Source organism: Chiroxiphia lanceolata, chromosome 1 (genome assembly GCF_009829145.1).
Source record: "Chiroxiphia lanceolata isolate bChiLan1 chromosome 1, bChiLan1.pri, whole genome shotgun sequence".
Taxonomy (NCBI): domain Eukaryota; kingdom Metazoa; phylum Chordata; class Aves; order Passeriformes; family Pipridae; genus Chiroxiphia; species Chiroxiphia lanceolata.
The window spans coordinates 11972105-11999805 of record NC_045637.1 but is presented as its reverse complement, the minus strand read 5'-3'; the positions used below and the strand labels follow the sequence as shown (position 1 = coordinate 11999805).

The 27701-nt window shown below is 38.9% G+C and overlaps 2 protein-coding genes across 5 annotated transcripts in view; one reads left to right on the top strand and one right to left on the bottom strand.

Annotated features, from left to right (window-relative positions):
- Window positions 1-68: 68 nt before the first annotated feature.
- WASHC5 (WASH complex subunit 5) lies at window positions 69-27502 on the bottom strand. The gene is made up of 29 exons (XM_032688689.1): window positions 27307-27502; window positions 26127-26426; window positions 23852-23997; window positions 22799-22883; window positions 22466-22566; window positions 21353-21545; window positions 20644-20796; window positions 18019-18132; window positions 15891-16062; window positions 14945-15072; window positions 13961-14090; window positions 12760-12872; window positions 11963-12129; window positions 11269-11344; window positions 10537-10647; window positions 10283-10423; window positions 8821-8901; window positions 8065-8166; window positions 7273-7452; window positions 6834-6958; window positions 6131-6293; window positions 5302-5404; window positions 5119-5198; window positions 3508-3611; window positions 2913-3042; window positions 2696-2792; window positions 2149-2302; window positions 1591-1678; window positions 69-498 (listed from the first exon to the last, which is right to left on the bottom strand). Exons 2-29 carry the CDS (start codon window positions 26310-26312, stop codon window positions 442-444), a joined length of 3480 nt encoding a protein of 1159 aa, XP_032544580.1. The 5' UTR covers window positions 26313-26426; window positions 27307-27502; the 3' UTR covers window positions 69-441.
- The window catches only part of NSMCE2 (NSE2 (MMS21) homolog, SMC5-SMC6 complex SUMO ligase), a 130150-nt gene continuing 129951 nt past the window's right edge, over window positions 27503-27701 (top strand). For 2 of the 4 annotated variants that reach the window (XM_032688725.1, XM_032688698.1), the window contains exon 1: window positions 27518-27618. The gene's annotated coding sequence lies outside the window, so the exon portion shown is untranslated. Of the gene's footprint in view, window positions 27619-27701 lie in introns of all 4 variants that reach the window. The other 2 variants (XM_032688733.1, XM_032688708.1) reach the window with 2 other exon arrangements.

The window sequence follows — 27701 nt, the reverse complement described above, 5'->3', positions numbered from 1 at the left end:
CAAACCTCTTTTCACTGTATACGCATTCTCAGCTGTGGTTCTTTTAAAACAAAAATTCACACTTTGGATTCATCAGTCCTGGCAAACTATCCAACACCTTTATTTTCAATTTCATCATTCATTTCTGATATAAAAATCAAACTTCCACAAATAATTCTTCAGAACAAAAAACCTAAATGATTTATATGTAAACAATTGCATGCAGCATTTATAACGCGCAGTACAAAATGTACAACTGTTTGGAGGAGATACACACTGCGTATGATGTCAAGATTCAACCAAGGGTTATGAAATGCCAATGGTTACATTTCATAGAGACAGCTGCAGGCACTGCCTTAAAGCACAGAAAAGACACAGTTCTGAACAGCTGTACTTGTCTCATGCCCAGGCCTCAACTCCTCACTTCAGGTTTTGGGGGAATGACTTAGTCCTTCTCCATATTCATAGAACAGTTCTGAATTCATCAAAAATGAAGCTTGGCACGTGTGCTTCAACAACCTGAGGGACATAGGAAGACACAGTTAGGCATTTGCATTATCCTTTCATCCATTAACAAGCACATCTAATCTATGACTCAAGCACACACAATACTGACCTGAGCCACCTCGGTGTTAGGATGTGCTTGGTGAACAAAGCAAGGAAGAAACAGCACATCCTGTGAGGAAGTGCGAAAACCACAGGTACTGTGTAAGACTGGAGGAATGCTGTCACCCTCTCTGCTGTCTCCACACAGCACCAGGCTGGAGTGGGAGCTGGACAGGCACCAGCTACAATCAGACTGACCTTCTACTACACTGACTGTGGGCTGGGAAGTGGAGACTGGAAGAATCTCACTCTCTTCATTGTGAGTATTAGCTGGGAAATGGCTTATTCAAGAACACCTAAAGTACAGCCTATATGCAGCAAATGCGATTATGACTTATTTTTAATACCACATAAAAAAAATAAATCATCTTCAAACGTGGTTAAGTTGCATTTAACCCTGAAATAAAGTCTCTACAAGTCGAGACTTTTAGAACTTCTCTCGCATAAGAGAAGTTCTAAAAGAACTTGTATAAGAAACTTCTCTTACATAAGAGATAGGGAAGCTGCCTGGGAAGTAAGGCTTCCGGAGGAAGTCAAAAACAGGCTGGATATAGTGTTTCATCAAAATTCAGACTTGCTAATTAGCTTTTTGCCCTGTGTTTGGAATACCGCTAAGTTTATCATTACTTGGCAATATCTTAGAAATTTCATTTTTCTTCCTCCCAACAGCCCCCAGCAATGTATACTGAAGTTTAATTTAAACAGACTTGTTCTAAAACTGCACAAAGCTGAAATCCTTTATTTATTAATACTCATCTATTTATTCCTGTGGTAACAGGACTGATCTCTACGCATCAGGGCTGGTTCTGCATCAGCAGGGCCCTGACCTGTTACTTGTTAGGCCACTCCAGTGCAGTAAAACTGGAAGGTGTGGGGAGCCCTCTCCCTGGCCAGATCCCCTCATTGGTTGTAGTGGAGTGGGACCATACATTCCCTGCTCTTGTTCCAGGGCAAATGGCTGGGGTATTCTGGGGGCATATTTAGAGACATGGAATTTTTTCTCACCTTTCTTGGTAACTTTGTGTAGCGAATGTAATCTTCCAGGAACATGAGGGCACCCACTACATCAGCAGGCATTTCTGGAATCTTCTGGCTAAAATTAAACGACCGTGGAGATCACATTCTTACTAATTGAGCAGTTATTTGGATAAAATTACCTGAAAATGCCAGCCTCCCTTACCACTAGGTGTGGAAAAGGGACACCTTCTACTAGACCAGGCTGGTCAGAGTCCCATCCAACCAGGCCCTGAACACTTCCTGGGATGAGGCACCCACAACTTCTCTGGGTAACCTGTTCCAGTGCCTCACCACCTTCATGAGAAAGAAGTTCCTCCTAACATCTAATCTAAATCTCCCCTCTTTTAGTTTAAAACCATTCCCTCTTGTCCTCTGCATGTAAAAAGACCCCCTCCATCTTTTTTATAAGCTCCCTTCAAGTACTGAAAGGCTGCAAATGTCAACTGTACTCTGCTACAAAAAAAAAAATACTGCAAAAGCAGTGATAATACTACTGAAGCTCTCTTCACAGAGGTGATACTTAGGTAAAAAGTAAAACATGGATACCTTGTGCACTGTTCCATTGTTGAACGAATAAACTGACCGATCAGAGCCAAAAATTGTTCTGTGTATCTTGAGTGAAACTGTTTCAACAGGGTAAGGAGCCCCAGAACCAAAGGAAGCCAGTCAATTTGATCAGCTGGCCGCTTGCACACCACTCCTGCACAGAAAGAACCCACAAAAATACACATTTATAAAACAGAACATATTCTTACAGCACACTTATATAACATACTCTTCATTACTTCTTTGCTGTGTTTCCCCTTTTACTTGCCCACACATAAAAATTCAAAATTCAAAACTAATGTAATGTCTTCCATGGCAAATGACTTAATGATATTAATAAGGCATAGGACAGAATGAGAAACTCAGGAATTTGGATTCTCTTTCCTACTACATTGTATTTGGCTTCAATATTATAACAAAACTGTCTCAACATGATGGACTGAAGTCAGAAACTGTATTTTCTATGGAGGTAATTTCACTATCTTCTCTACAGATAATTTCACACAGGATTTCATTAGATTTAGACAAACAACAGTTTATACATTACCTAAATTTCTGTTGTACTGAAGTTTTGGAAACTGGGAAATGAGGAATAGGAAGTTGACAGTGGGAAAGTATGGCAGACGTTTTGTTGTTATGTAGATCTGAGGGGAAATTAAAAAAAAAGAACAGCACAGTTCTTTTACATGTTATTTTTTTCTCAGTTAATAATCAATAAAATAGAAAAAAGCAAAGTGCACCAAGCACCAGAATGTATGCCTGACCTTATTTAATGGATTGTGAATGCCAGCAGCTTCCAGATAAGCTGTGATTTCATACAAAAGAGTGTTGTCTTCTTTAGGATAAGGTAGTGATGGGTTCTGATAATGTGCTTCAATGTCAGCCAGTATTGCTCTAAAAGGCAAATAGATTTATTATATTAAATATTTTTTGAAATTATCCCCAAATAAACCTTCCATAATGCCATGTTATATTAATGTAAAAACTTCAAAGACACAAAACCTGTAAATTGTTACAAGTAAGAGTAAAACACCTTTTTCAGAGTATCTTTTTACAAACATCATATTTGTTTCCAAATCAGCACCCACATTTTCACTGTTCCTTCTTCTCATCTAAATATGACCTCAAAACCAGGTATAACCAAATGCCATTAGAAGATGCATGTTCAAACTAATTACTTGCCCAGATATTATTTATGTTTAATGTTTTTGTTGTGTTAAAATTCAAATACTCATCAACAAAAACATGCATACAATCAGACTCCACATTTTGCTGTGATTTAGATTTTAAGGATTGCTGGGCTGATAACATTTACATCTCAGTGATACATACAGCTCTTCAGCACATTTTGCTCCTTACTTATTGAGATTTTCCAAAGCAGCAGCCAAATGCTTGGAGTCAAATCTGCAGGAATAATTTAATTCATTGGTAATCTGTCGTCTTAAAATCTGCATCTGACCAACCTGTTGAAACAAACACAAAAAGGGTGGGGTGTTATACTGAAGGCAGTCAAGGAAGAGTAAAGTCAAAGTAAGGAAAAACTTAATGAGTAGCAATTTACAGTTAAGCAGATTACAAGAAGTTCTCATTACACCTAAACAGCCTTTGTAGAGCTGCCCAGAGCACAGACAGACATCATGGTTGGATCTGCTCCCTCATTTTGGTATCAGGCACTGATTCAGCCCACCTGCAGTCAGACCTGACCGACCCCAGCTGTGTGGGGCACTCAAAGGAGAGACGAGTCACAGCACTGGAGATTTACACACAGTTCCTGGTAGCAAATACAGGCTATGTGAAAAGTGCACAGAAACGGTAATGTGTATAAAAAACCCAGTTACTTGTTTTTCATTGGTAAGTGAAAACACTTGTACTCTGTTCCCCACTTCTCCCTAAACCTTAGGATCAGCATGGCAGGGGCAAAAACCACCAGAGAGGCTCATGGTAGTCAACCCTCCCCTTCCCTAACCTTACCTCTTCCCTCCAGTAACATAAACAAACAATCAGAGCAGTCTGAAAAATGCTGGTCCCAAAGTATAATTACAGAGACAAAATAAAGAGCCAGGTTAAGGGTTTGTTTGAATCTTCAGCATGGTACAATGCCCTCTGTGGGAACAGGGCAAGTCTGGGAAATGCTACTGCTCCAAACTTCAGCCCTGGGCACATCATGGTCACAAGGCACTGTGGGGAGTCTCAGAGCTCCTGATACTGAACATTAACTTGGTCTTCCCAAATCAGATCTCTGGTGCCAGACTCTGTTTTTGGTGAACTATTCCTTATGAATCTCAGTGATGCTCCTTATGAAGCACTTTCTGGAGTATGAGCTGCCGATATAAATGAAGCTCAGGAGCTCTTGCCGACCCAGGCCTGCTTCACTTGTGATGCTACTCAATTCAAAATCAACACAATACAAATTGTAAAATAAGCAGATTAAAGTATCACAGAATCAATTAGGTTGGAAAAGAACTCTAAGATCATCAAGTTGAACCTATAGCTGAATACAGCCATGTCAACTAAACCACAGCACCAAGTGCCAGTCTTTCCTTAAATACCTCCAGGGATGGAGACTCCAGCACCTCCCTGGGCAGTCCATTCCAATCTTTAATCACGCTTTCTGTGAAAAAATTCCTCCTAAGGGCCAGCCTGACCCTCCTTGGCACAGCCTGAGACTATGTCCCCTTGTTCTGTCACTTGTTGCTTGGGAGAAGAACTGACCCCCACCTGGCTACCACCTCCTTTCAGGTGGTTGTAGAGAGTGATAACATCACCCTTGAGCCTCCTTTTCTCCAGGCTAAACAAGCCCAACTCCCTCAGCTGCTCCTCATAGGACTTGTGGTCCAGACCCTTCATCAGCTCTGTTGCCCTTTCTCTGGACTTGATCCAGCACTTCAATGTCCTTCCTGAATCGAGGGGCCAAATATAATCAAAGAGCCTGGAGTGAATTCTGCGTAGGATTAAGTTACATAAACCTACCTTCATTATGGAGTCTAAATATGCTGTCCAGATCTTCTGTGTTTTTGCAACTGCTGCAGAATAAACCTTGTTTGAATTTGCTGAGAAAAGCAAAAGGGTGAGGCATTAAAAAAAGAATAAGAGCAATAAATGCAAGTGTCCAAAGACAACTGCTTTCTTCTATCTTAACCAGTAAGCACTTACCTATAATTCCTTTAAGGGGACTGACAGCACTCATAAGTGCTTTTAAGGTATCCTGTACTGCCCTGTCACGCAATATATTTTTCTGAAACATACTGAGGAAATTCTAAATAAAAGAAAGAAATAAGTAAGTAAAATCCTCACACATGCACTGTATGATTAATCTTGATGGCACAAGAGCCACATTGTTTAACAGCAGGGAAAGACTATTTCCACAGAACTAGAGTTGAGGAATTCTGCAGTTAAACTCTGTTCTTTTTGGAGTTATGTTAATCAATGTTAGGACAATTAGAAGATTCCCCTCATCAACATGTAATACCCACTGTGGAAAACTATTGATTCAATTTTTCAGGCAAAACTGTCTTCACTGATACTTATTTTCCTTAAAATCTCTAACCAGGCTAGAACTGGATTCTCCTCAGGAAACAAAAAAACTTGGTTTCACATAGAGGTAATTAGGGAAACAGTCACTACATAGAATTGACACCGTTCTTATACCATGGTAGATCCAAACCACCTAATTGTTGTTGATATCTAGACAGAAGAATAGAAGTTGACCTGAGATCAACTTCTAAGTACACACACAGTGTACACTTTCAAAAAGCATCCTGTAACACACAACCTGGCATTACACAGCACTATTTACTTAAGAGCACCAGCTTCCATAATTCTATCTGTAACTGAAATTCTTTTCTGTGTGTTCGAACACCCATTTTCAAATGCTTTGGATTTCAGTTTACCAATTCAGTAATTAACAGAGTTTTTAATTTCACTAGAAGTTATTAAACAATAAAAGCATCATGACCTTGAGAAACTGAAGTTCAGAAATTACCTGCAGCTCCTTTACAATCATGAAACACAGCAGCCTGTCTAAGCCATTGAGACCAAAGGTACCCAAAGTATCTTGGATCTCTGAGAAGAGACGACTATTGGTTACTTCCTGATGAGTCTTGATATCATACCAGGTGTTCATTTGGTCAATGTAACACGTGATTCTGAGGAAAAAATAAACAAACAACTACTTCAGAATCAGCTGCAGACAGTTTTTGTGATAATGTGAGCAATGAGTTATCCTAGTCAGCCATATGAGAAAGAATCTCCCAGTATCTCAGGGGATGTTTAGTTATTCCTCTCTCTGCAAGGGTTCTGTAATCCTTCCCTGGTTTCTCTCTCTTCCATTTCACAGAATCACAGAATATACTGTGGGAAGTGAACCATCAGGACCATCAAGTCCAACTTCTGGTCCTGTGCAGGACACCTGAAGAATTACACCATGTGTGATTCTTGACCATTACCTTGTCCAAGTGCTTCTTAAACTCAGACTGGCTTTTTTTCCTTCTTAGGCTAAAATCACAAATTTTCTTGACTAATATTTAAAATGTACAGGATGGACTGGGTGACTGTGGTTTTGGACAAAGAGGGTCATATGACAGCTAACGAAAAACTATTTGTTGTATATTTGGTTTGTACATGGTGGAATTGGAGCAGTACAATCCATAGTGATGTAATACAAGCTTGTGACACACAGTACTTACTTTGGGTCTGTGATTCTCAGGATTTCTCTGCAGAGCCGACCAATAAATGTTACAGATTCATCCACAGGTGTGAATTTTGGTATAGGAATATGAGTAGACTGGTATATGCTTTGCCAGTCTTGAATCTGAAAAATAAGTTTTAGAGTAATTTGCAACAGAATGATGCAAAGACAAGAATGAGTCTTATGACTAAAAGATATTAAAATATTCTGGTTGGGGTACTTTCCTCTTCTTGTGTGCAACTAATGCAGAGGGGATGCTGAAATATTTCAAAATAAGGTGGGGGCAGATGTTTTACACAGTAATTAGAACATTACTTGAAGTCACAACAGTATGAACTGTGCACAATGGGTGCATATGCTCCATCTGCCAGAGGCTCTAACAGCCAAATAGAAAGACATTTATAAACTTTTTAGTTGGTTTTGGGTTTGAACTGGACCTTTGTTCTTAAGAAGTTATTGCACTCCTGTTCCACGTTGTAGTTAATAATACGAGATACTTCCTCTTGCCAAATTTTTAAACCATATATATTGACGTAATCCTGGATATATTCAAATGATCGATGGAACCCGTCCATTGTAGCTGCCATTTCTTTCAGTTTGGGCATGAGTTCACTTGGCTATGGATAAACAAAACAACAAAAAGATAAAACCAAAACTGAGAACAGGTAGAATTCAAAGAAAATGTAAAAGGCTTCTAAATGCCCTGACAGAACAACCTCTAGAGCATTTCACAATGCTTCATCCAGAGCTGAAAAGCACTGAGAAATTTATCAAAGTTTGTTTGGTATCTGAAGTAATTTGTACTAAATATTTTTTCCCCATGCTTTTAATGTTTATTTTTGGCTTTAGTGGTACCAATGATTGATCTGGGAGTGTCAACAATCTGTACAGGAGTCACACTCCTTATTTTACCACTGCCTTTCTTTGTTTACCTGGCATATGTATGAGTCATGACAGTCAAAGGCAGAACTGTGAATTCTGAATTGACAGGACGTTTTGGAATAAAAATATGATTTTTAATTCTATTTACTCTTAACAGTTTATAAACTCATTTGAACATCAAATAAGGCATTCCAAATAATCTGTACAAATTGAAATGTGTACTTTTTTAGAAAAAGGAAATCTGTATAGAAAAGCACAAATTATTTTCTAGAAGGCAGTATAATAAAAGAGGTCCTTGCACACCCAAGATACATAAAAAATTAAAATCAAATCAAGCTCTAACACACCTTGGCTCTAGGATTAAAGATGAGGCCCCTGTGAAGAGCCAGGGCCACCCTTTTTACCAGCTCCTTCCTTATTCCATCCTCTAGTAACTGTTTTGGGTCCACCTAAGTAAAAGAAATATTTTTCTTAGAGTCACAAAGGTATAAAAAATATAATGGATTTAGTTTGTACCAAGAAAGTTACAAACACTTTTAATAAATACGAAAGCCTTGCTAACAGATGCACTTTCCCACCAGAGCTTGTCCAAAGAATAAAAATTTATATACTTCTACTAAATAAAAATTTAAGTTGAATGGCAAAGGTTTGCAGTTCTCATATCCAACCTTTGTTCATGCTCCACTGAGAATGTTGTATAATTCTAAGAAGTCAGTATGCATTAAGAAGTGTATGTTTCTTCAAGAATACCTGCTTCTGGTCCTCAAAGAGGCATCAATGTAGGCTTAATGTAGGAAGGGCAGTTTATACCAGTAGAAGAAACAGCTCTTCAAAAAAACTTTCCAGTTAGAAAAACCCCCCAAAGATCACCAACTAAGGTGGATGAATCTATTTACAATGGGGACTGTGGGTTCTCGACAACCTTAAACCTTAGTTCTTATCTGGCTGCCAATTTAGGCATCACTGTTTGAAAATCTGTATGCAAACTTATATTTTCTTGTCTTTTTATCTTTCCTCAAGGTCTCATACATTGTGCTGAAATCTGTGCTAAAGTGCTAATTGCCACCAAACGACTTTTTCCTACTGGAATAATGGATCATTACCTTGATGATACCAACTAAAGTAGTTTTCATCATGAGGATTCCTTCAGTGAAGATGGAAATCGCATGGGTTAGCTTGGCAACCTTTAATAGAAAGAGAAAACACCATTTATTGAAGCGATTCAATAGATTTAAATAATTACTCTAAAAAAAAATCTGTCTTTCCCAATGGTAGCTTCCTATTTTAAATAATTTGCATGATGTACTTCCAATTTTACATCTTGTTCTAGACTTACTTATAGTACAATAATTACCTTTCTTTTAATTAGATAAATATAGGTGTGTTACCAGTAGGAAAGAATGTATCTCTCAAAGGATTCAGAAAGATTATGGGAGGGAAGACCACCTATATCTCATGCGTACAAAATGTCATGGACAAAACTCTTAGAGGGTACCTTTGTGAAGGACAGGAACACAGCTCACAGTAGTTATTCCATAATAAAGCCTCCTACCACAGTGAGTCCAGTATTTGCACTGATCTAACACAGTAGTACATTCACTTAAATTTTACAATTAAAAGTATCCTTATGCTCAGAGTACAGACAAGCCAGTCTTTTGCCTTCCAGGTATTTACAATACAGAAGAGACTACACAGTTCAGACCCACAGTTCTACAGAAATCAAAAGTGAAAAGCTGTTGTATAAGGTGTTTTCCCTTTTTTTCCTCAAAATAAACCATTACTGAATACTATCTCCTCCTCCATTCCTACCCATACAAAAACCAGACTGACTTTACAAAGTGTAATGGAGGAGTCTAAACCTAGTGTTCATGTCTGAACATCAGCTTAATCAGAAATCACAGCTTCTTTGCATAAAACACCTAACAAGTTAACACTGCTGGGAAAAGCTAGCATTTTAACTGCTCATAAGATTCTTTGAGGGAAAGACTTACTGGTCTACTCAATTTTTTCTCTACTTAAAATAAAACCAAGTAATTATAAAGTTTGCTCACTCTTCCAGACTGTTAACAGGGCAGCAAAAATCCCATAGACAAAATAAGCAATAGCAGCTTTATCTGATCAAATCAATGTGCCTCTTTCTCTCTTCTCATCTGAGGGCAGCAAAAAACTCAACCTTGCTGGCTCATTCAGTCTTTGATCTTCTTTTCTCGGAACAAGCATACCTGATCTGGAGGGCTTCATTTCAGAGTCAGGTTTTTAGAATTTCCTCCCCTCTAATAAATAAAAATATCTTTATGCTCATTTATAAATTTATTTAGTTTTCCTCCCCTTTTCTAAAAGATCAGAAGTTTAAACTTTTACAAATAGTAGTGCAAAAGTTACTCCTCTGTCCTCATGAAACCTAAGGTATGCTCACGATAACACTAGTCAATTTTAACTCTTAGTCAACAAATCCAACTTCACTGTTGAAGTATAACTCTATGGCGCTGTATATATATTTAAACTTAGGTTGAAGTTGGCCACCTATAAGGTTTGCTTTTTCAGAATTCCCTGTTTTAACTGCACCTCATATCGTGGTCCAAGCTGAGCATAATCTCGTAACTTGTCCTTATCCAGGCGAGTAGGCACTTCACTAATATCATGAGTCTGAAGCTTTATAATTTTGAGAAGAGATGTAAACATGCTTTCTGGAATTATCTGTAGAACCTTTGTAAATGAGAGAAGAAACAAACACAGTCAGTATACTCTCATTAAAAAGTAATCTTCAATTAAGAAAAAGCAATTAGAGAACAAGGCAATTATGCCTTTTAAACACCTACCTTTCTTACATAGGAAACCAACTCGCCAGAATAATACTGTGACACGCTGAGGAGATCGGGACTGTTTGCTTGATTGATGCGGAGAAGAGGCAAATCAAGTGCAGAAGCAAGCTAGAAATAAAGTTAGTATTTTAACTTCATGTGTTTGTTTTTTTAATGTAGATAATGAATTTTCTTGGTCAGGCTCTTAACTCAAAGCACTAGATTGTTCCTAAAGAGCACTGTTACATCAGGTTTTCCAATAGAAAAAAAAAATTGTTAAAAGTAAAGAAAGTCCAACAGTCCATAAGGTTACTTTCCTCTTGTTTTTTTTTTTTTAATCTTAACAGCCACATGAGAAATTCTTGTTGTAGTTTTACATTTGATGCCAGAGCTTCATCATGACAGACAAAGGGCACAGCCAACATAACTTCTGTAATGATCCACATGCAGAGGATCCCACCTCTGTACCAATGTCTCCAGCAAATAACTGTAACGAGTAGAGCCTGGACAATGAGACTTATTTGCCTAACAGCAGCAATATAAGTGGTTGCATAAAAAGCCATGCATAACTTGGTTGTACTCTCTTTAACCCTGAGTTAATTCAATACTGTCTAAAAAAACTGGATATAGAAAATGCTGGTAAAAGGAAGTTTTGACTATTCTGTGATTTTAAGAGCCTTAAGGCCTTTTTAACAAACCTCTTGAATGGACCTGCAGTGTTCAATTACATTCAGTATTGTTCATACTTACCTTTAGGAATGTGGCTCTGAGTTTAGTTACCATAGATGGACTGACTCTTATGCTTTCCTGCATAATAGACGTAAAGCTGGGGTAGGAAACAAACAAAACAAATCAGCTTCTTCCCCTGAAACACTTATTGTCAACTGTTAAATCATATGTCACCAGTGTAATGCAGAAATGGTACAGACTAAACAACTTCACTAAAGGAGGATTTTTGTTTGAAGAGATACTGGTTAGAAAAACCCTGTATGATAAAGGGGTAGGTGGGGCAAAAGAAGAGGGCATCAGGGAGTGTTAACAACCAGGGTAATGAAGTAGCAGCTCAGCAAAAACACACCGTGGAAAAGGAGCTCTTGAACATTTGTCTTTCCTTGTTCGTTTTTGGTCAAAATATGACCTCCAGTATTTTGGAGAACACTTAATTAGACTAGAGGTTGGAGACAGAAGGTTAACAAAGCTGTTATGGTTAGAACAGGATAGACAGTAGAAAGTTACACTATCACTTAACCTGCAGCTAACAAAATGACAAGGATGGCTGTTATCTCCTATCCAGGCTGATGAGAGTTCAATATACTCATAGAACGAGATTTCAAGGCTGTTTTTAAATTGGAAATTTTATAGTATTAATTATATTTATGCATGTTATTTCCCATAAGTTTTGCAAATGGTGACTGACAGGAAGAAAAAGGTCCTGCTAACATACCTGTCAATTAATTGCCAAGCATAAGAAAGATCACCAACTATCTGCATGGTGATCAAGACCTCTTCCTTAATGTTGATGGTTCGGATCATCTGATGCAGAAATTTCCGTGTGTCAGCCAGAAACTGGCAAACTTGGAGGTTACTTTCCAGCTGGTGAAACTCTTGGACCTAAATTTAAAAAACAAACAAACAAAATCCATAAAAGGACTCTTTTTTGTTTTCTATTTATCTTTAAGGACAGCAATACAAACATTAAAATTAACATATCCCTTCAGGATGTTATTGCAGTAAGAAACTTAACAAATCCTGGCCTGTTTTGCAGTGTATTAAATAATAAATTTCACAAAGTTACTCAAGGAGCTGTACTGTGAAACATCATACAGAGTACTCTTCTATAACCTGGAAGTAGAAGAAATGTACACAAAAAATTATGGATATTTTTATTTTGCCTTTCAAATTACCCTTTCTAGCTTCAAATGAATTTATTTTTAGAAATTCTAAAAAATGAGTAATGTTGCCAAATAATGTTTAAATCTGAATTAATTTCTTTGAAAAACCCTACTTACCCTCAGCTACAGGTGGCATGACTTTTCATACTATATCCCTTATTTTACAATCCCAAGGTCTACATGAAACTTCTGCTTACTGTAGATATATAACTGCAAAGACCTAATGGACTTAAACAATTGTTAAAACTCAGATCTGTTTGGTATCTCTGCTGTTGGAAGTCAGTGCACGTGTAAAAATATTCTGTTGTTTCAGGATGAGATCATTTATCTCAAAATGTCTCTGCCATACCTCCTCCAGAGCCTGTATTAGCTGCACAGTTTTTCTGCCTGCTGCAGTGGAATCATCGTAGTTTAGAGACATTATTTGCTTGGAGATTTCTCTGAACCAAGCCTGAAGATTTTCTATGTAGGAAAAAGAAACATTTAATCAAATCTCTGCATGTATGATAAGCAGGGAACTTGCTAGTCAAAACAAACAAACAAGCTATACATGTAGAATATTATTTTTAAAAGTTTTAATTTCACTGGTACATTTCTAGTCTTTCAACATGTAGGCTCGTAAAGTGGCAAACACTTTGGTAAATTTTACATACAACATTAAAAAAACCTACCAACATAAATGGGCACTAAAAAATCTTTACAAATATGATAAAGCACTTTAAAACATAAATTTCTGTTTTATTAACTGTTTTACAGTGTTAACTGCCTTGGTTGTTGCAGCTTCTATGTTTTAGATACAAGTTTGCTAACATCAAAAAGATAAACGGAAATATTTCAGTGAGGTGATTCTGCTTTTAACTGGAAGCAAATGAAAAAATTGCCTGTATTCTAAGCTCTGTTGTTTTGGATTGATCACAAATGTCTCCCTTACACTGAACACTTTATGCCATATTCCTGAACAAATGAGAAAGTGATTTACAATTCATATTTCTACACCAGTTCAAGAGAAAAAACCAAAGATGCTTCAAAAAACTGAGCAAGGGATTTGGAAAGAAGTATAGATTCAACTTTAAGCCCTTGGAGAACTTGGAGAATACCATGCAGTGTAGAGAAGTAAAATAAGGTTTGAAAAGATGCTGATACACTTGAAGTCCAGGTTATAGCCAGGGAAAGAATGAGAGGAGAGGTTAAACCACCCCTATATTTAATGGGCATGATCTTCTCACTCCTTTGTACATAGAAAACACAGTAATGTGAACTCCATCATATACAGAAAAGTGAGCTGGTATTTTTTAGTTTTAGCCAGCCTATCTAAACAAAGGGATAAAAAATACTTTTAAAAATAGGGCCATCTAAATATGAGGTACCTAAATATCACTTACACATGGAATATATGCTGAAAATCTAAAGAAGATAGCAAGTAAAAGACCTCTGTGGTGGCTGAGGGACATGAAAATTGTTCTTATTATCAGTATTAGCCTCATGTATTTTCTTTTGCAAATATAAACCAAAATTAATATTTCCCCCACAGTTTAGTTTTTAATAATTACCATTTTTCTCCACTCTAGTAAGAGGTTTAACTCCTGAGAAGACATCAGCAAGCTCAGTCATCCTTTCAGATCCTTCTTTTTTATAGTTCTCCCATTTCGCTTGTTTTTCTGACAGCATCTGTTTGAACATCTGTTGAAAAACAAAGCATTTGGTTTACAAAACTGGTAAGAAGGCATGTCACAATAGATGAAATAAAATACTGAAAACAGATGGAACTGACTTAGTGATTACTAATTACTACATAACCTCAAGATCTTGACAGGATATTAAATACAAAATTAAAAATAAGTAAGAGATACAGACAGTGTAATGGGCATACAGTGACAGAAGTTATACTAAATTTTATAAAACAGTACAATGCAGATTTTTTGATTTTTAGTCACTTTTCAAAATATCCAGTAATTTTTTCAGCTTAGAGATTTTAGAAGACTCTCATCTAATGTTGACTTCTACTTCCCATAGTCATCTCAGCCTATGCAGGAAAAGCCAATTCAAAACAGCATGGACATGAGGTTAAGCATACTCTTAAATATACTACCAGATTGTACCAGAGCACTAATGAGCAATCTTTCAGAGACATCAGAATTTCATACATAAGTGTAAGAGTTTCCTTAGTAGCCTATACTTAATCTACATAGGCTTTTGTCTCTGTTTAAAGAAAGCCTGAAAGAGAGAAGTATGGCAGGATAAAAGCTTACACATCTTCCTCAACAGACTTTATTATGCCTGTTGTCAGGATGTTCATGCAAAATCCTGAGTAAATATAAACACACTGAGTAAGAATGAAACCTGCCAACTATTGAGAAGGCTGCAAAAGTTACTTCTGAGCAACAGTATTTTGTAATCTTCTATGGGAGTCTCACAATTAACAAATCAAAATAGTCATTCTTTATGTGCGTGGACTGTGCAGTAAATGCACTATTGAATCTACTGCTCTGTTCTGCCATTCAGGGGAAAATGTGAAAAAGGCAGCAGCACATTACCTCTTTCAAAATGAATTCAAATTGAGCTGTATCCAGAAGAAGCTGGAAAAGGATCCTGGAATTGTACCTTGAGTCTGTTAGAATTTGATCCTTTATCTGACGGAGACGTTTGTTATTTGGATCACAAGCTGAAAATGGAAAGACAACATTTCTCCATTGTTGCAGAATTTGGCCAAGCTTTCAATTTGTAAAGAGATTCTAATAGCTTGAAAGCAAAAGTATTTTGCTCTGATATGTAAGTCCCCACTTGCTCTCCATTCACATGGGTGTCACTGCCCTTGTACAACCCTTCCTTAGAACAGGATATAATTAAGGTTTCTGTGGTGCTTCAGCCTTCTTAAAACTTCTGCAGGCTTCTGCAGCTATGTGAATCTAGTCCACCTGACTGAGAAGTCCAGAGATCAGTATTTCTAAAACCATCACAAAAGGTGTTTGGAGGTGTAACAGAAGTCCTCTCGCACACCAAGAAGCCTCAAAGACAGCAGCACAAGCATTCAGCCAAGGGAATGTCTAAATAGGTAAGTTTACAGACCCAAACTCACATCAACAGATTCAGTTGAATTTCAGTTCAACAGAATAACTCCCTTGTTTTTAACCTGTTAATTACTAAGATTTTAAGAAGTTGGCTACTGCTTTCCTTTAGGAGCTAGGTAAACTTTGAGGAAGATGTTCCCAGACTTTTTCTGCAGACTATTGTTCATCAGGATCATGACTTCTACTAATTTTTATACCTATGTCTGGCTCACAAGAACTGAGGAAATGCACATGTGGTGTTTCAGCCAAGACTTTAGGAGACTGTTAGCAAAAGACCAACAATCATTTGCAAACAGCAGATGAAACTGCTGACTTCAACAGCAGCACATGCTGAACTCCCCTCAAGACCTGACATGAAGCACCAGTACAGCAGGACTGACAGCTCTGCAACAGGTGCAGCACAAAGTCTCACCTGTGTCTGCAGTGTGGAGCATCAGCCAGCGGATTGCTACATTGCAGTCTCGCAGGCAATTCAGCAGCTTGGGAATATTGTCCAGCACCAGCTCTTCCCTTAGACAGCCCTCCTTGAGAAACTGCTGCACCTGCGTGTGCACTCGCTCGGTGACTGCAGCGTATCTGCTTGCCTTAAAACACACAAAGCTTGCATCAGTATAATCCTTGCCCCAAATGGAATATATGACGTTCCTGAGAACTCAAACGGCACACAGATCAAAAAAGTGCTATAAAAATTGCATCACTACTAGTAGGTAATATCATACATTGCAACTGCATGACGAAGGATTCAAGAAAAACTTGAAAGAGCCTACACAGGAAGCATAATGTTTCAAAAATGCAGACTTGTAAACTTTCTATATTCACCTATGTACTCTCGAGGAGTTAGTCCTAAAAAATGGTAATAGTATTTTATTGCCTAATGGGAAAGAACAACAACAAAAATCTATCACAGAATGGAAATACTTTTTATAAATTAAATGTCAGGGCAGGAGTGATTGGTGTCCTGGTGGGGGCATAGAGTGGGGAAGGTGGCATCATGATGCACAGTGGGAGCTGTGGCCCTCCACTGAGATAGTTTTGGTTTTATTTCTGCTTGGATTGATTGACTTTGGGGTTTTGTTTGTTTTTTCTTGGTGTGCTTTAATCATTTAGTAAGTAGAGTGAACCTCGCCAACCAACTTTATCAATGCTTTTATATTACATCCGTTTTTGCTGACACCTTTCTTAAAACGACTTTAAAACACCCATTCATGACAAATTGCTGTAGTTCGTAGGATGGCAAATGATATCCCTTACTACTTACAAAACCATGAAATAAGTCCAAGTCCTAAGTTCTCCGATGAATGGGCGTGGGATAATTGACATGACTGGAAAGCTGTAGAGGAACATCTAAAATTTGCAAGGGGCCATATTAGGGTTGGGAAAGAGAAAGGAATTATTTGCAAGATGTTAGGCACCTGTCTAGAAGCTGTCTGAAAGCACAGAAAAGTCGAGGGAGGGGATTGTCCTGCTCTGCTCTCCACTGGGGTGGCCTCACCTTCAATATTGTGGCAGTTTTGGTCACCACAGTATAAGAAAAACATTAAGCTATTGGAGAGTGTCCAAAGGAGGGTAACGAAGATGGTGAAGGGCCTTGAGGGGAAGCTGTGTTGAGGAGCGGCTGAGGGCACTTGGTCTTTTCAGCCTGAAGAAGAGGAGACTACTGATTCCTTCACTCTTGTGACTAGTGACAGGACTTGGAATATCATGAAGCTGAATTGAGGGAGGTTTAGCTTGGATATCAGGAAAAGGTTCTTCACCCAGAAGGTGGCTGAGCACTGGAGCAGACTCCACAGGGAACTGGTCCCAGCACCAACCCTGACAGAGTTCAAGAAGTGTTTGGATGATAGTCTCAGGGTCATGGTGTGATTCTTGGGTTGTCCTGTGCAAGGCCAGGAGTTTGACTTGATGATCCTTGTGGGTCCCTTCCAACTCAACATATTCCATGATTCTATGATTTAGCTATTATCAGTCAACTGATTAGTTGATCAAGCAAATAATCAGCCAACACAATATTACTCACTGTTTTTCAGGCATGGAAAAAATTATTTCACTTAAGAAAACCCTTAACTGCATTGTATCATAGAACATTCCAGTATCATTCTTTTAAATCAGATGCTTTTCCACATTATTGCTTAAGTGGCCCCACGTAAAACTGAGTGCTTCACTCCGTCAGCATAAATGTGTGACTGCCAAAACTGTGCTCTATGCAAGAGCAAACACTACAGTCAGCTTAGGGCACCCCAGTACTGAACAGCATGGTAACGAGTGCTGGCAGCTGTTCAGTCAAGTCACAACATTGAAACGTTTAGGGTAAACAAAACACTGTAAGAGGAAGTGAAAAAAGCAGGGCTAGGAAGACCAGATTTTGAAACTTTCAAGTATCTTTAGCTCAAAGTTATGTACTCAAAGTATTGCACTTGAATGCAGTGCAAAGAGTTGTATGCAAGAGGAAAAGACACATGCATTATTGACATCACAGAATATACCTGGGATGCCCACACAGTTTGCATCTTGCTAAAAATACTTAATTCTGACTTATGTACCTGCTCTTTGACATTTGAAAGATCCAGTGTGTAGTTGAGGGCAGTTTTAGCAGCTTTGTAGGGTTCCCATGCTTCTGCTAGATTTACAGTGATTCCCATGTAAATGCTAATGACCTTAAATTGGAAGCAGAAAACAAGAAGTTGCATTTATATTAATAAAAATACATAGTTTTCATTTAGCAGTATAACAGAAAAGGATATGCTGTGGGTATAAACAAGAGATAACTGAACTTTTTTGGTAGCTGTACTTTTTGCTCTACTACCTCTGGAAATCAAGACTTTTCTTTGAAATAAGAGGCACAGACAGTTAATTAGAGGCTTAGTTCTGAAAACAAGCTGACAGTTCCTTCAGTCAGTATATATGATCCTCTATTCCCCCCCCCCATGAACCTATGACTTAGTTTTCATTTCCATGATGCTCTAAAGAAGACTGACGAAAGAAACTGGGGAAACAACTATGACAGGAAGGGAAAAATCATCTGAATTAATCCTACTATGAGGATGCCCAAAGGACTAAATTGAAATGCAAGGCATCTTCCACAGTGACAGAAACAGAAGGAAATTATGATTACACAGTGCAATTTTTAAGGAGCAAAGAGGAACTGATTTCAGACCCCTAGCACAAGTTTAAGAGTGATTACAAATGCAGAATTGTGATTGACTAACAAGCGTTTGTAAGATAATTGCTTAAAAATGGAAGACTTGGGTTACTGACAAATGAAGGATATACAGAGCTGTGGCATTACGAGCTTTGTCACTCTATTGCTCCAATACCCCTCCATCCAGAAGTGATCACATTGATGGAGACACTGTCAACCTTTGAGCTCTTCTGACAGTGTCAAGTAGAAGCAAATGGGACACTGGTCTGCTGATATGAAGATCCTTCTCATACTGTTGAAGTGAAGCTCATTCTTTCCTGTAGATGACAGTTCCCTGAAAGGCTACACTCCAACTGCTAACAACTATTTGAATTCAGCCTAGGAGTCAAGTATTCTGTGCAATGCAGCTAACTCATCCGTATCTGACCACAAGAAGATAGGTGTTGCCTAACAATATCAATATATACTGTGAACTCAAGTTAATAAAAATGCTGGCATAATCAAAAATTCACAATGGCAAGTCCTCATTTCTAAAAATAAGTTTGCAGTTTTTCAGAAATGGAGGGGTTCTGATATCTACCAAAATAGCCACCTGCAGCAGTTTCTTCCCTCCTTTCTTCACTTTTCCACTTATGGTACAGAAGAATACAATTTGAAACAAATATAAATACACAAATTAATGTACAGTTTCTTTTTTAAGTCTGACTGCCTTTGATACAGACTACCTAGGGACTCTATTCTTACATGCCAGCCTATTTCAGTAGCAGTTTTTTGCAGACTAGAGATTCTGGATGGAAATCCTAAATCTCAGTACTGACACACAGTAATTCCATTTTGATCACTGCATCTGGAAAGGTCTATAGAATCACACATAGTGACTGTTTTGGCCTCTAAGTTATTTGGACAATGGCATGGCATTAATCCTTAAACAAGTTTTCAAGTAACATCAGTGTGGGATGATTTGTTGGAGAGCAAGACTGTCCTCCAGAGCATCCTTGACAGGCTGATAGAATTCACCAGCTGAAACCACATGAAGTTCAGTAATGATAAATACAAAATCCAAAGCCTTGCAACAGCATAATCTGGGAACTGGCTGCCTATGTAACAATTCCGCAGAAAAGGACCTAAGTGTCCTGGTGGACAAACCAAACATGAATGAGACATGCAGCCTTATGACAGCAAAAAGTAATCGTACACTGGGCTCTGCCAGCCAGACTGCAGCCACCAGAAGTGAGTCTTTTCCTCCAGTCAGCTCTCATGAGGTCACAGAGTAACGTGTCCTGATTTGGGCTCCTCCATATGACACAGACATGGACAAACTGGAATGAATTGAACAGAAATCCACTAAGGCACCTATGGGGACCCAGTATGTTAGTAGAAGCTATGGGAGCTGGGCTTGCTTAAGCTGGAAGAAAGATGACTAAGGGATCTGACTGTTGTCTCCCACTGCCTAAAGGGAAGTTATGAATAAGACAGAGCCAGACCCATCTCAGACACATGCACTGAAAAGACAAGAGGCAACAGCCACAAGCTACAACAGGGGAAATTCCAGTTGTACAGACTGAAGAAATTCTTCACCATGAGAGTGATTAAGCACAGACACAGGTGTCCAGAGAGGCCCTAGTCTTCACCTTAGATATTTTCAAAACTAACTGGAAAAGGCCTGAAGAGCCTGATTTATCTTTGAAGTCAGCACTGGTTTGAGAAGGAGGCTGGACTAAAAGATGCCTAAAATCCCTTCCAGCACACATTTTTCTATGACTCACTTTATCATGATGGTATTAGAGTGTAGTTGATTAAAGCATTTAAGGTGATAAATGATATTTTCAGAGGACAGCCTTCTGTGCTTATCCAGAATGTTTGATTCAGACTGCTTCACTCTGAACACAGTAAAACTTCCACAGAGAAGAACTCATTCTAGTTTTGGGATATTACTATTTTCTATAATGCATACTGTAACAATAATTAAAATCGTTCCTGTAACATTAAATCCAGGGAACAGTTTTAAAACAGAATTAATTTTTACCCAATTATCTGGAAAGTATTTATCCACTATCTCTCTCATTTTTGCTTGTTGAGTGTGAAGAATAGAAGGGTCAAAATACAGTATCACATAGAGCATAGCAGCCTGAGTAGCCAGGGCGGTGCTGCGGTGTTCTGGCAATGGATATGCTGAAACCTAGAAAAAGGGAACAAAACAAAACTGAACAAAACATAGTGCAACATAAGCCACCTGAAAGTATTATGGGGCACATTAAAGAGTACAGCGTATAGACACTAGGAGGCAACGAGGATATTTAGGTAAACTGGACATGCTTACACACATGCAGTATATTTACCAGACACATTTCCACAATATAAAAGTTGACTGTGTAGATGCCTGCTACCTTTAACAGGTTATAGTAAGAAATGTATAAGTATAGTAAATGACTCAAAGGAGGAATGAACCAAAGAGCATAAGATCATTTGAAAGGAGAAGAGTCAGAAATAAGTATTTTACAAGGACTGGGTATGTTTAATTCATCTCAGGCAGAAACAAGGATTAATTTAATCAAAGAAAGAGGTGATTAGTATGCAGATAATTTTAACTGCCAGGGGGTCAGACTGGCTGATCTCAAGAGTTCCCTTATAACCTCTGTGATTTATTTTTTTCTGCACGTCATGGCTGAGTAACTAACCTGAGAATGAATTTGATATTCCCCTTTAGACCCCTCTTCTATCTCCGAGTGACTTACCTGGTTATAAATGTCATCTGACCGCAGGCGGCCGATCACCATGCTGATGAATGTTTCACTTATGGGAACTCTGCTGAAGTAACTCTCGGGGTAGTTTGGAGGTCTTTTAGCTCCAGGTTGGCTTGAGTATCCAGTGCTTCGAAGCAATTTACAAATATCATCTAAGTTGGAATCAGCAGAAGATCGAGCTGCACTGTTTTACAAAAGAAAGGAACAAAAATACAAACTATATGACCTAATAATTTCCTGTCCTCCCACTCCTTGTAACCACGTCCTTCTCACAAGAAAATTAACAGACACTAAGGTCTGGGAGATTTTTGGTCGTTTACTCCATGGATATAATGTTTACCATGTTACAGGAAGCCACTGATAAATGTCCTTACTGAAATTCCAGATCAGCACACAAAACACGAACAGAAAATTGAACTTTACTCAGAGACAGAAACAAGGAGCTTTATATTCAGAGGAGGAGTTTGTGTTCCTTTTTTAACTTTTACTTTTCCCTCCCCATTTCTGAATTCCCCTTGTCGATCCACTTCTGCATTCCAGAGTGAAGAAATCTCTCATTATATACTGAGAGGCATAAACACAGTCAAAGCAGCATTGGAATAGGATACCTCCTTTTTTATATGTGTGAAAGGGTTTGCACTGATACCTTTTGAGACCGCAACTGTCATACCATGATGCTGTCAACTCCCCTGGAAGACTCACTGATTTACTCAATCAAGCACTGTAACTACAGGAAGTCCGACTTGCAATACATCTGTCATCTGGATACTTAGGACTTTTCAGAAGGTTTCCTTGCACATTTGGGAACCTATGATACTTTGATAGCCAGCACATGCAGCCTTAAAGGTTTTGCTGAAAGTTCATTTGTGGACTTCAAATGTCTACTGTAACAGAATGAAAAATCTGCTGCTTGTTTCTGAACTAAAGCTGCAAACAGCTAAAGTAAAGAGCTTTACTGATATTCAGAGAGCTCTGCCGAAATATCTGTATACAGTCAGGTGATGAAAAAGGTCATTTATCTTAATTCAGTAACCAAGGTTACCGAATATACTACATGCTACAGCTTTTCAGCCCTGAGTGCTTCTGCATACCTACATACACTACCTGTATCTGTAGTAGGAAACCAGCATTCTTTCTCTGACCTCTCCTTCAATCTTCTGGTCAATGACCAGTAGCATGACTCCATATAAATACAGCGCTTCACACTGTTTGGAAAGAGAAACAATTAAGAAAGAAATCATATAAACCCAGTTCTGTAGCAACATTTAAAGAAAACCACATATTGGCAAACTAGCTCAATGTCAACTATGTACTCAACATAGTATGTAAAATGGTAGACTGAGGAGTTTTGGTCTTTGTCTTCCTTGAAGTGAGTCACAGCATTTCCATGCATTTGGTAAAATTAAATCTTTGTCTAGTTTGACACTACATACTTACTAGAAGCTGTTTTCCATCTTCATTAAGGAGGACTGTTTCTAATGTTTGCTGAATGTAAATTCCTTCATTGAGGTCATCTAAGTATCTAGGAATCATGACAAAAAGTTGGTCATTGACTATTTTGCTCTCAAACCCTACGTCCTTAGAACTCAATTGTTCAATTTTCTCTAAAAGTCAACAGATGCATCAGAACATTTCCCTAGCACAAGCAGAGTGGAGTTTCTCAGACAAAGAAGAAGAGATGCTCTACTATAAAATGAGGGACTGGAACTCCTAGCCAGTGCCAACCAGTTGGCAAAAGTCTCCTTTCATATCCTGATGGTGTATGTGAAAGACACTAAAAGAATCTGGTAACTTATAGCTCATCCTCTTAATCTTGCTATAGATGGATAATAGCCTGAGAAGGCTTCCATGCAAAAATTTAGAAGAACTGTCATATTTTCAAGTTACCTCAAAAATACCTCTTGGAAATACCATAAATGGATCTCAATTGCAATTTGGAAGGCAGAGCTAGAAATAGAGTATGTTCACCTTAATTAACAGAAGATTTATTTCTATTAAAGGATTTTCCATTAATACTACTTATTAATAAACAATGTTAAATATTTAATATTTCCATACAAGATCAATAACAAACCCAATTATCATGCTTAAGATTCTCAGGAACTTTTCCTTAGAGTATTAATGAACCTTTCATTTTGTTTTTTACAGGTCAGAATAGCAAACTTGAGAATTTGGCAACTCCACTGAAAACTTAAGTTCAGGAAAATAATGCCAATGAAAGGTAAAGAAAAAGAAACATCTGATATTCTGTTTTGCAAGACTACAAAAAACTTAGCTTAATGATATGGAGCCTTCTTTTACTAAAAAGAAATCTTCAGGACAATCTCCAAGATAAGGAAGAAAAACTAGCTCAAGCTTACAATTGGGGAAATGAGGTAGAGAGATTAAATGTTTTCAAGTCACATATTAAGCTTGTAGGGAAGAGTAGGAGTAAAAGTCAATGTTCACTACAGTTCTCCAGGTTATCCATATGTATTTCAGGTACCACACCTGCTTAAGTCCACAATATATTTATGTACACTCTGGAAAGCTAGATAAAATCTTGTCAAAATTTCAATGTTGTTTTCACGAAATTCTTCATCTAAATCCAGTAACTCAGGCTTGGCTTCCAGTTTCCCTTCACATGCCTCAGGCCCCTAAGAAAAGAAATTCATCTTTAGAGACACGATTTGACTTTGACCTCTACTTGACTTCTCTTCAATAGGACACAGACCATGTACAACCACCACTGTGTGCAAAACAGAGTTGACATTTCTTGCTGAAACAAGGATCTGCAGTTTTCCAAGCTACTTTATGATTCAATATTGATTCCACAAAGACAAGTTTTACACTTTGTTACAATCTGCAATGACTTTAAAAATGATTTATCCTATGTAACCAATGGAAAAGAACAGTCAACGCTTTTGGGAAAGCCCTAATGCATCTGAAGCCAGCAGGTGCTTTTTGTTGTGCTAACTATCTCCTGGAGGGAATTTTTTTCTTTACACATTTGATCTGATCGATTTCTCAGATAGAAACCATAACATTGAGGGCTCACAAAGCTTAGTACCTTCTGATACATTCAAATTGCTTAAAAGTATTAGACCTGTTTTACAGACTCGGGGTCTAGCTCAGCACTTGTCCCTCAGATTAAGGCGGAAACTGTCATTAACAATTGTGAGAGAAAAAGGGTTAGGACGAACAGCTTGACTTCCTTAAAGCAATAATACAACTTTTCTAACTCTTTACCACTGTCACATTTCTCATAACTACTATTTGGTCTTGCCATCACCATCTAAATGAAAATACTGTTAATGTTTAATTGAAAATATTATTCACATTTAATTGAAAATACCCAGCTGACAATTTTTTGAGTTTTTAAGAATGCTTTTCTGCTTCTCCTTTTGCGCAAAATACCTATAAAAACCAAAGGATAAAAGCAGACCCCAGACTGCCTGTGAAGTTCAAATGTATGAAGTAAACAGTCTCAACTTTCAAAATCTCAAATCTCTCTATGCATTAGGTAATTCTAAGAATCATTAATACAGAAGTGGTGCATTCGCAGTAAAAATATCTGTAAATTCACTAATCTCAGCTTTATAAATAAGACTTCTCTGGATTTTTGGGATTATAACTGAAAAACTGTTATGTTTCCTTAACATTCAAAAATACTACAGTTTTAAGGATTATTGTATTTCTTACCAATTATAGCTGTCTGCTTTGAAGTTTTCAAGTAATTTGTGTAAAAAAAAAGACTTCTAACAAGCACTTCGATCTAAGGGTAATTGTGAAATCATTTGTTCTCAGGATTTTCAGTATCCAAGGCTTACAGTTAGTGCTTGAAATTTACAACTCTTACTAAAATAAAACAGAATAAAACTTTGCAAGTCCCTCCCCTTGCTTTACTATTGACATTTCTTGTGCTGTACAATCAAAATAAAGTCAGATTAGATAGTCTTGTAGTTCCCTCTTAAGCATGCTGGAAAACAACAGAGAGAACTTAGTCCTGCAAGAAACTAAAGTTCAAAAAGGAAATACGGGCTTTCCATGGATACTATTCTTGATTTATTTATTCAGCACACATGACAAGTTCAGCAAATGAACAATCACAGCACTGTCAGACAGGAAAGCAGAACTCATTTTTCATGGCTGTAAAGAATAAGCTACAGATAACCCAAGAAAGATGGGCATAGTGCCCACAGTACCGCTCTGAAGGAAAACAACCAACTAACTGCACAGGCTCAAAACCCGCTGGTGAAAGTATAATGCAGTAATTCTGCAGGAAGAAATAACAACAACAACAACCACCACCACCTCCCCAGAATCCAATCAATACTCACATTTTGTATAATTGGTATCTATCAAAGGTCACAGGGTAGATGACTCATCAAACATTTTGGGACTGCTCTTGAATGCACTTAGAACTGCCACCCCCTTCCTGCCCCGATACTCTCAGTGCAGGTACCGGTTACACTCCTATCCTGCCAAGGGCTCTAAGCACAGAACCTTTCCTAGACTGTTTCCACTTGTTGAAATGAGTAAGATGAGGCTGAATACGATCAAATGTATATAAAACACTAGTCAGCTCAGAAGCAGAACATTACCATGCAAACATCTTGCTACCTCAATTTGGTTAATTGTTTAGTAAAAACTAATCAAGTCATGATAGTCAATTCTGAAGAATGCTTGTAATAAACACAATAGTCAGGAATGGCTATTTCATAACCTGAAGCATCCTCATGTGAGATAGCAATGCTTTAAGAAGTTTAACAATAAAAGGACTTACCTTAAAATAACTGAAATCAAATATGATATCTCCATACTTCTGTTGATCAGCCTTGTCCTTTAGCCTGAAAACACCAGGAATAAATTCGGAAAGTCTCAGAAGTTCTGCAATGATGGCATTTCCACAGGAGACAATCCGAAGAATTGCCTGACCACACAGATTGTTTTCAGCCAGAAAATCCACCATTGTGGAGCTGGATGTAACAGAGCAGCAGGTCCTGCAGTCCGAGTCTAATCATTAATCTTTAGGTTATTTTAAGCAAAAAAGCCTGATGAGGAAACTAGCTGCGCCATGAATAACCTGTAAAACCAAAGCCAGACACATTCAGAGTGCTTTGTGTTCATGTTTTTAATAGTTTAATTTGTGTATTTTTAAGAATACTCTCCTACCTTTCAATTTATGAAATCTAAATTATCACAGCTTTGTGAAATGAAAAAAAAAATTGCATTGACTTCATCTTCAGCATGTACACTGTGTTTGACACAGTGACCTGTGTGACCAGGCAAGGGAAGCGTGACCTTCTGTACCAGGAAAGTTGAAGAGCACTACTGAAGAATGAAACGGTCGCAAATCCCGAAGCAATCGTGACCACGATTGGGAGATGAGAGCAAGGAAAGCAAAAACACTTCACAACATGTGTTTTTAAGAGTCACTTTAAAAATACAAACAAAGTGACTGCAATGGACTTCAGCAACAAGGAAAACTTTCATAGCAAATAGAAACGAGACAGTTCTGTTCCTTTACTTATTGCTGAAGGACTTGCTTCCACGCTGTGGTTGCATTTCCTGGTCAAAGTTTTGTTCCTTGACATGTTTCCAGCGGGATGGGGCGCAGTTATTGAACTGGCCTGACTTTTCACCAAAAACTTTCCGAACCACTGCGACAAATTCAAGGTGACAGCGAGCTGTCCCAAAAATGTTCTGGCCCAGAACGGGCGCCTGGAGTTCGCCCCGGTCCCGGGCGCCGCAGGGCGCACCGCGGGGCCCAGATCCGCAGCGCCCGGACAGGCTCTGAACCCACCCCACTCCATCCCATCCCATCCCACCCCATCCCATCCCATCCCACCCCATCCCATCCCATCCCATCCCATCCCACCCCATCCCATCCCATCCCATCCCATCCCACCCCACCCCACCCCACCCCATCCCATCCCATCCCGCTCCGGCGCCGCCGAACTCACAATTTGCCCACACCCGCCCCCCGCTGACCGAGCCCGACGCGCTCGCCCTGCCCCGACAGTGCAGGGGGACGGCGGCGGACAGGGAGGGAGGGGAGGAGGGATGGAGGGATGGAAGGAGGCTGCAGGCAGGGAGAGAGAGATGGAGGGAGGCGGCGGCGCTCCGTGCGACGCGGCCGAGCACTCTCGTCACATGACGGCGCCGGCTGATGAGGCGATTCCGCCCGCCCCGGTGCCCGGCGGGCCCGCCGCCGCTGCCACTGTCAGGGGCCGCCCGGGACAGCAGCACCTTCGGACCGCCACGGCTGGGACCAGGTGAGCAGCGGCCGCTGGCGAGGGCGGCTGCCCCCGCCGGCCCCTTCCCATCCCCTGTGCGTGACTGCCCATGGACGGGGTAG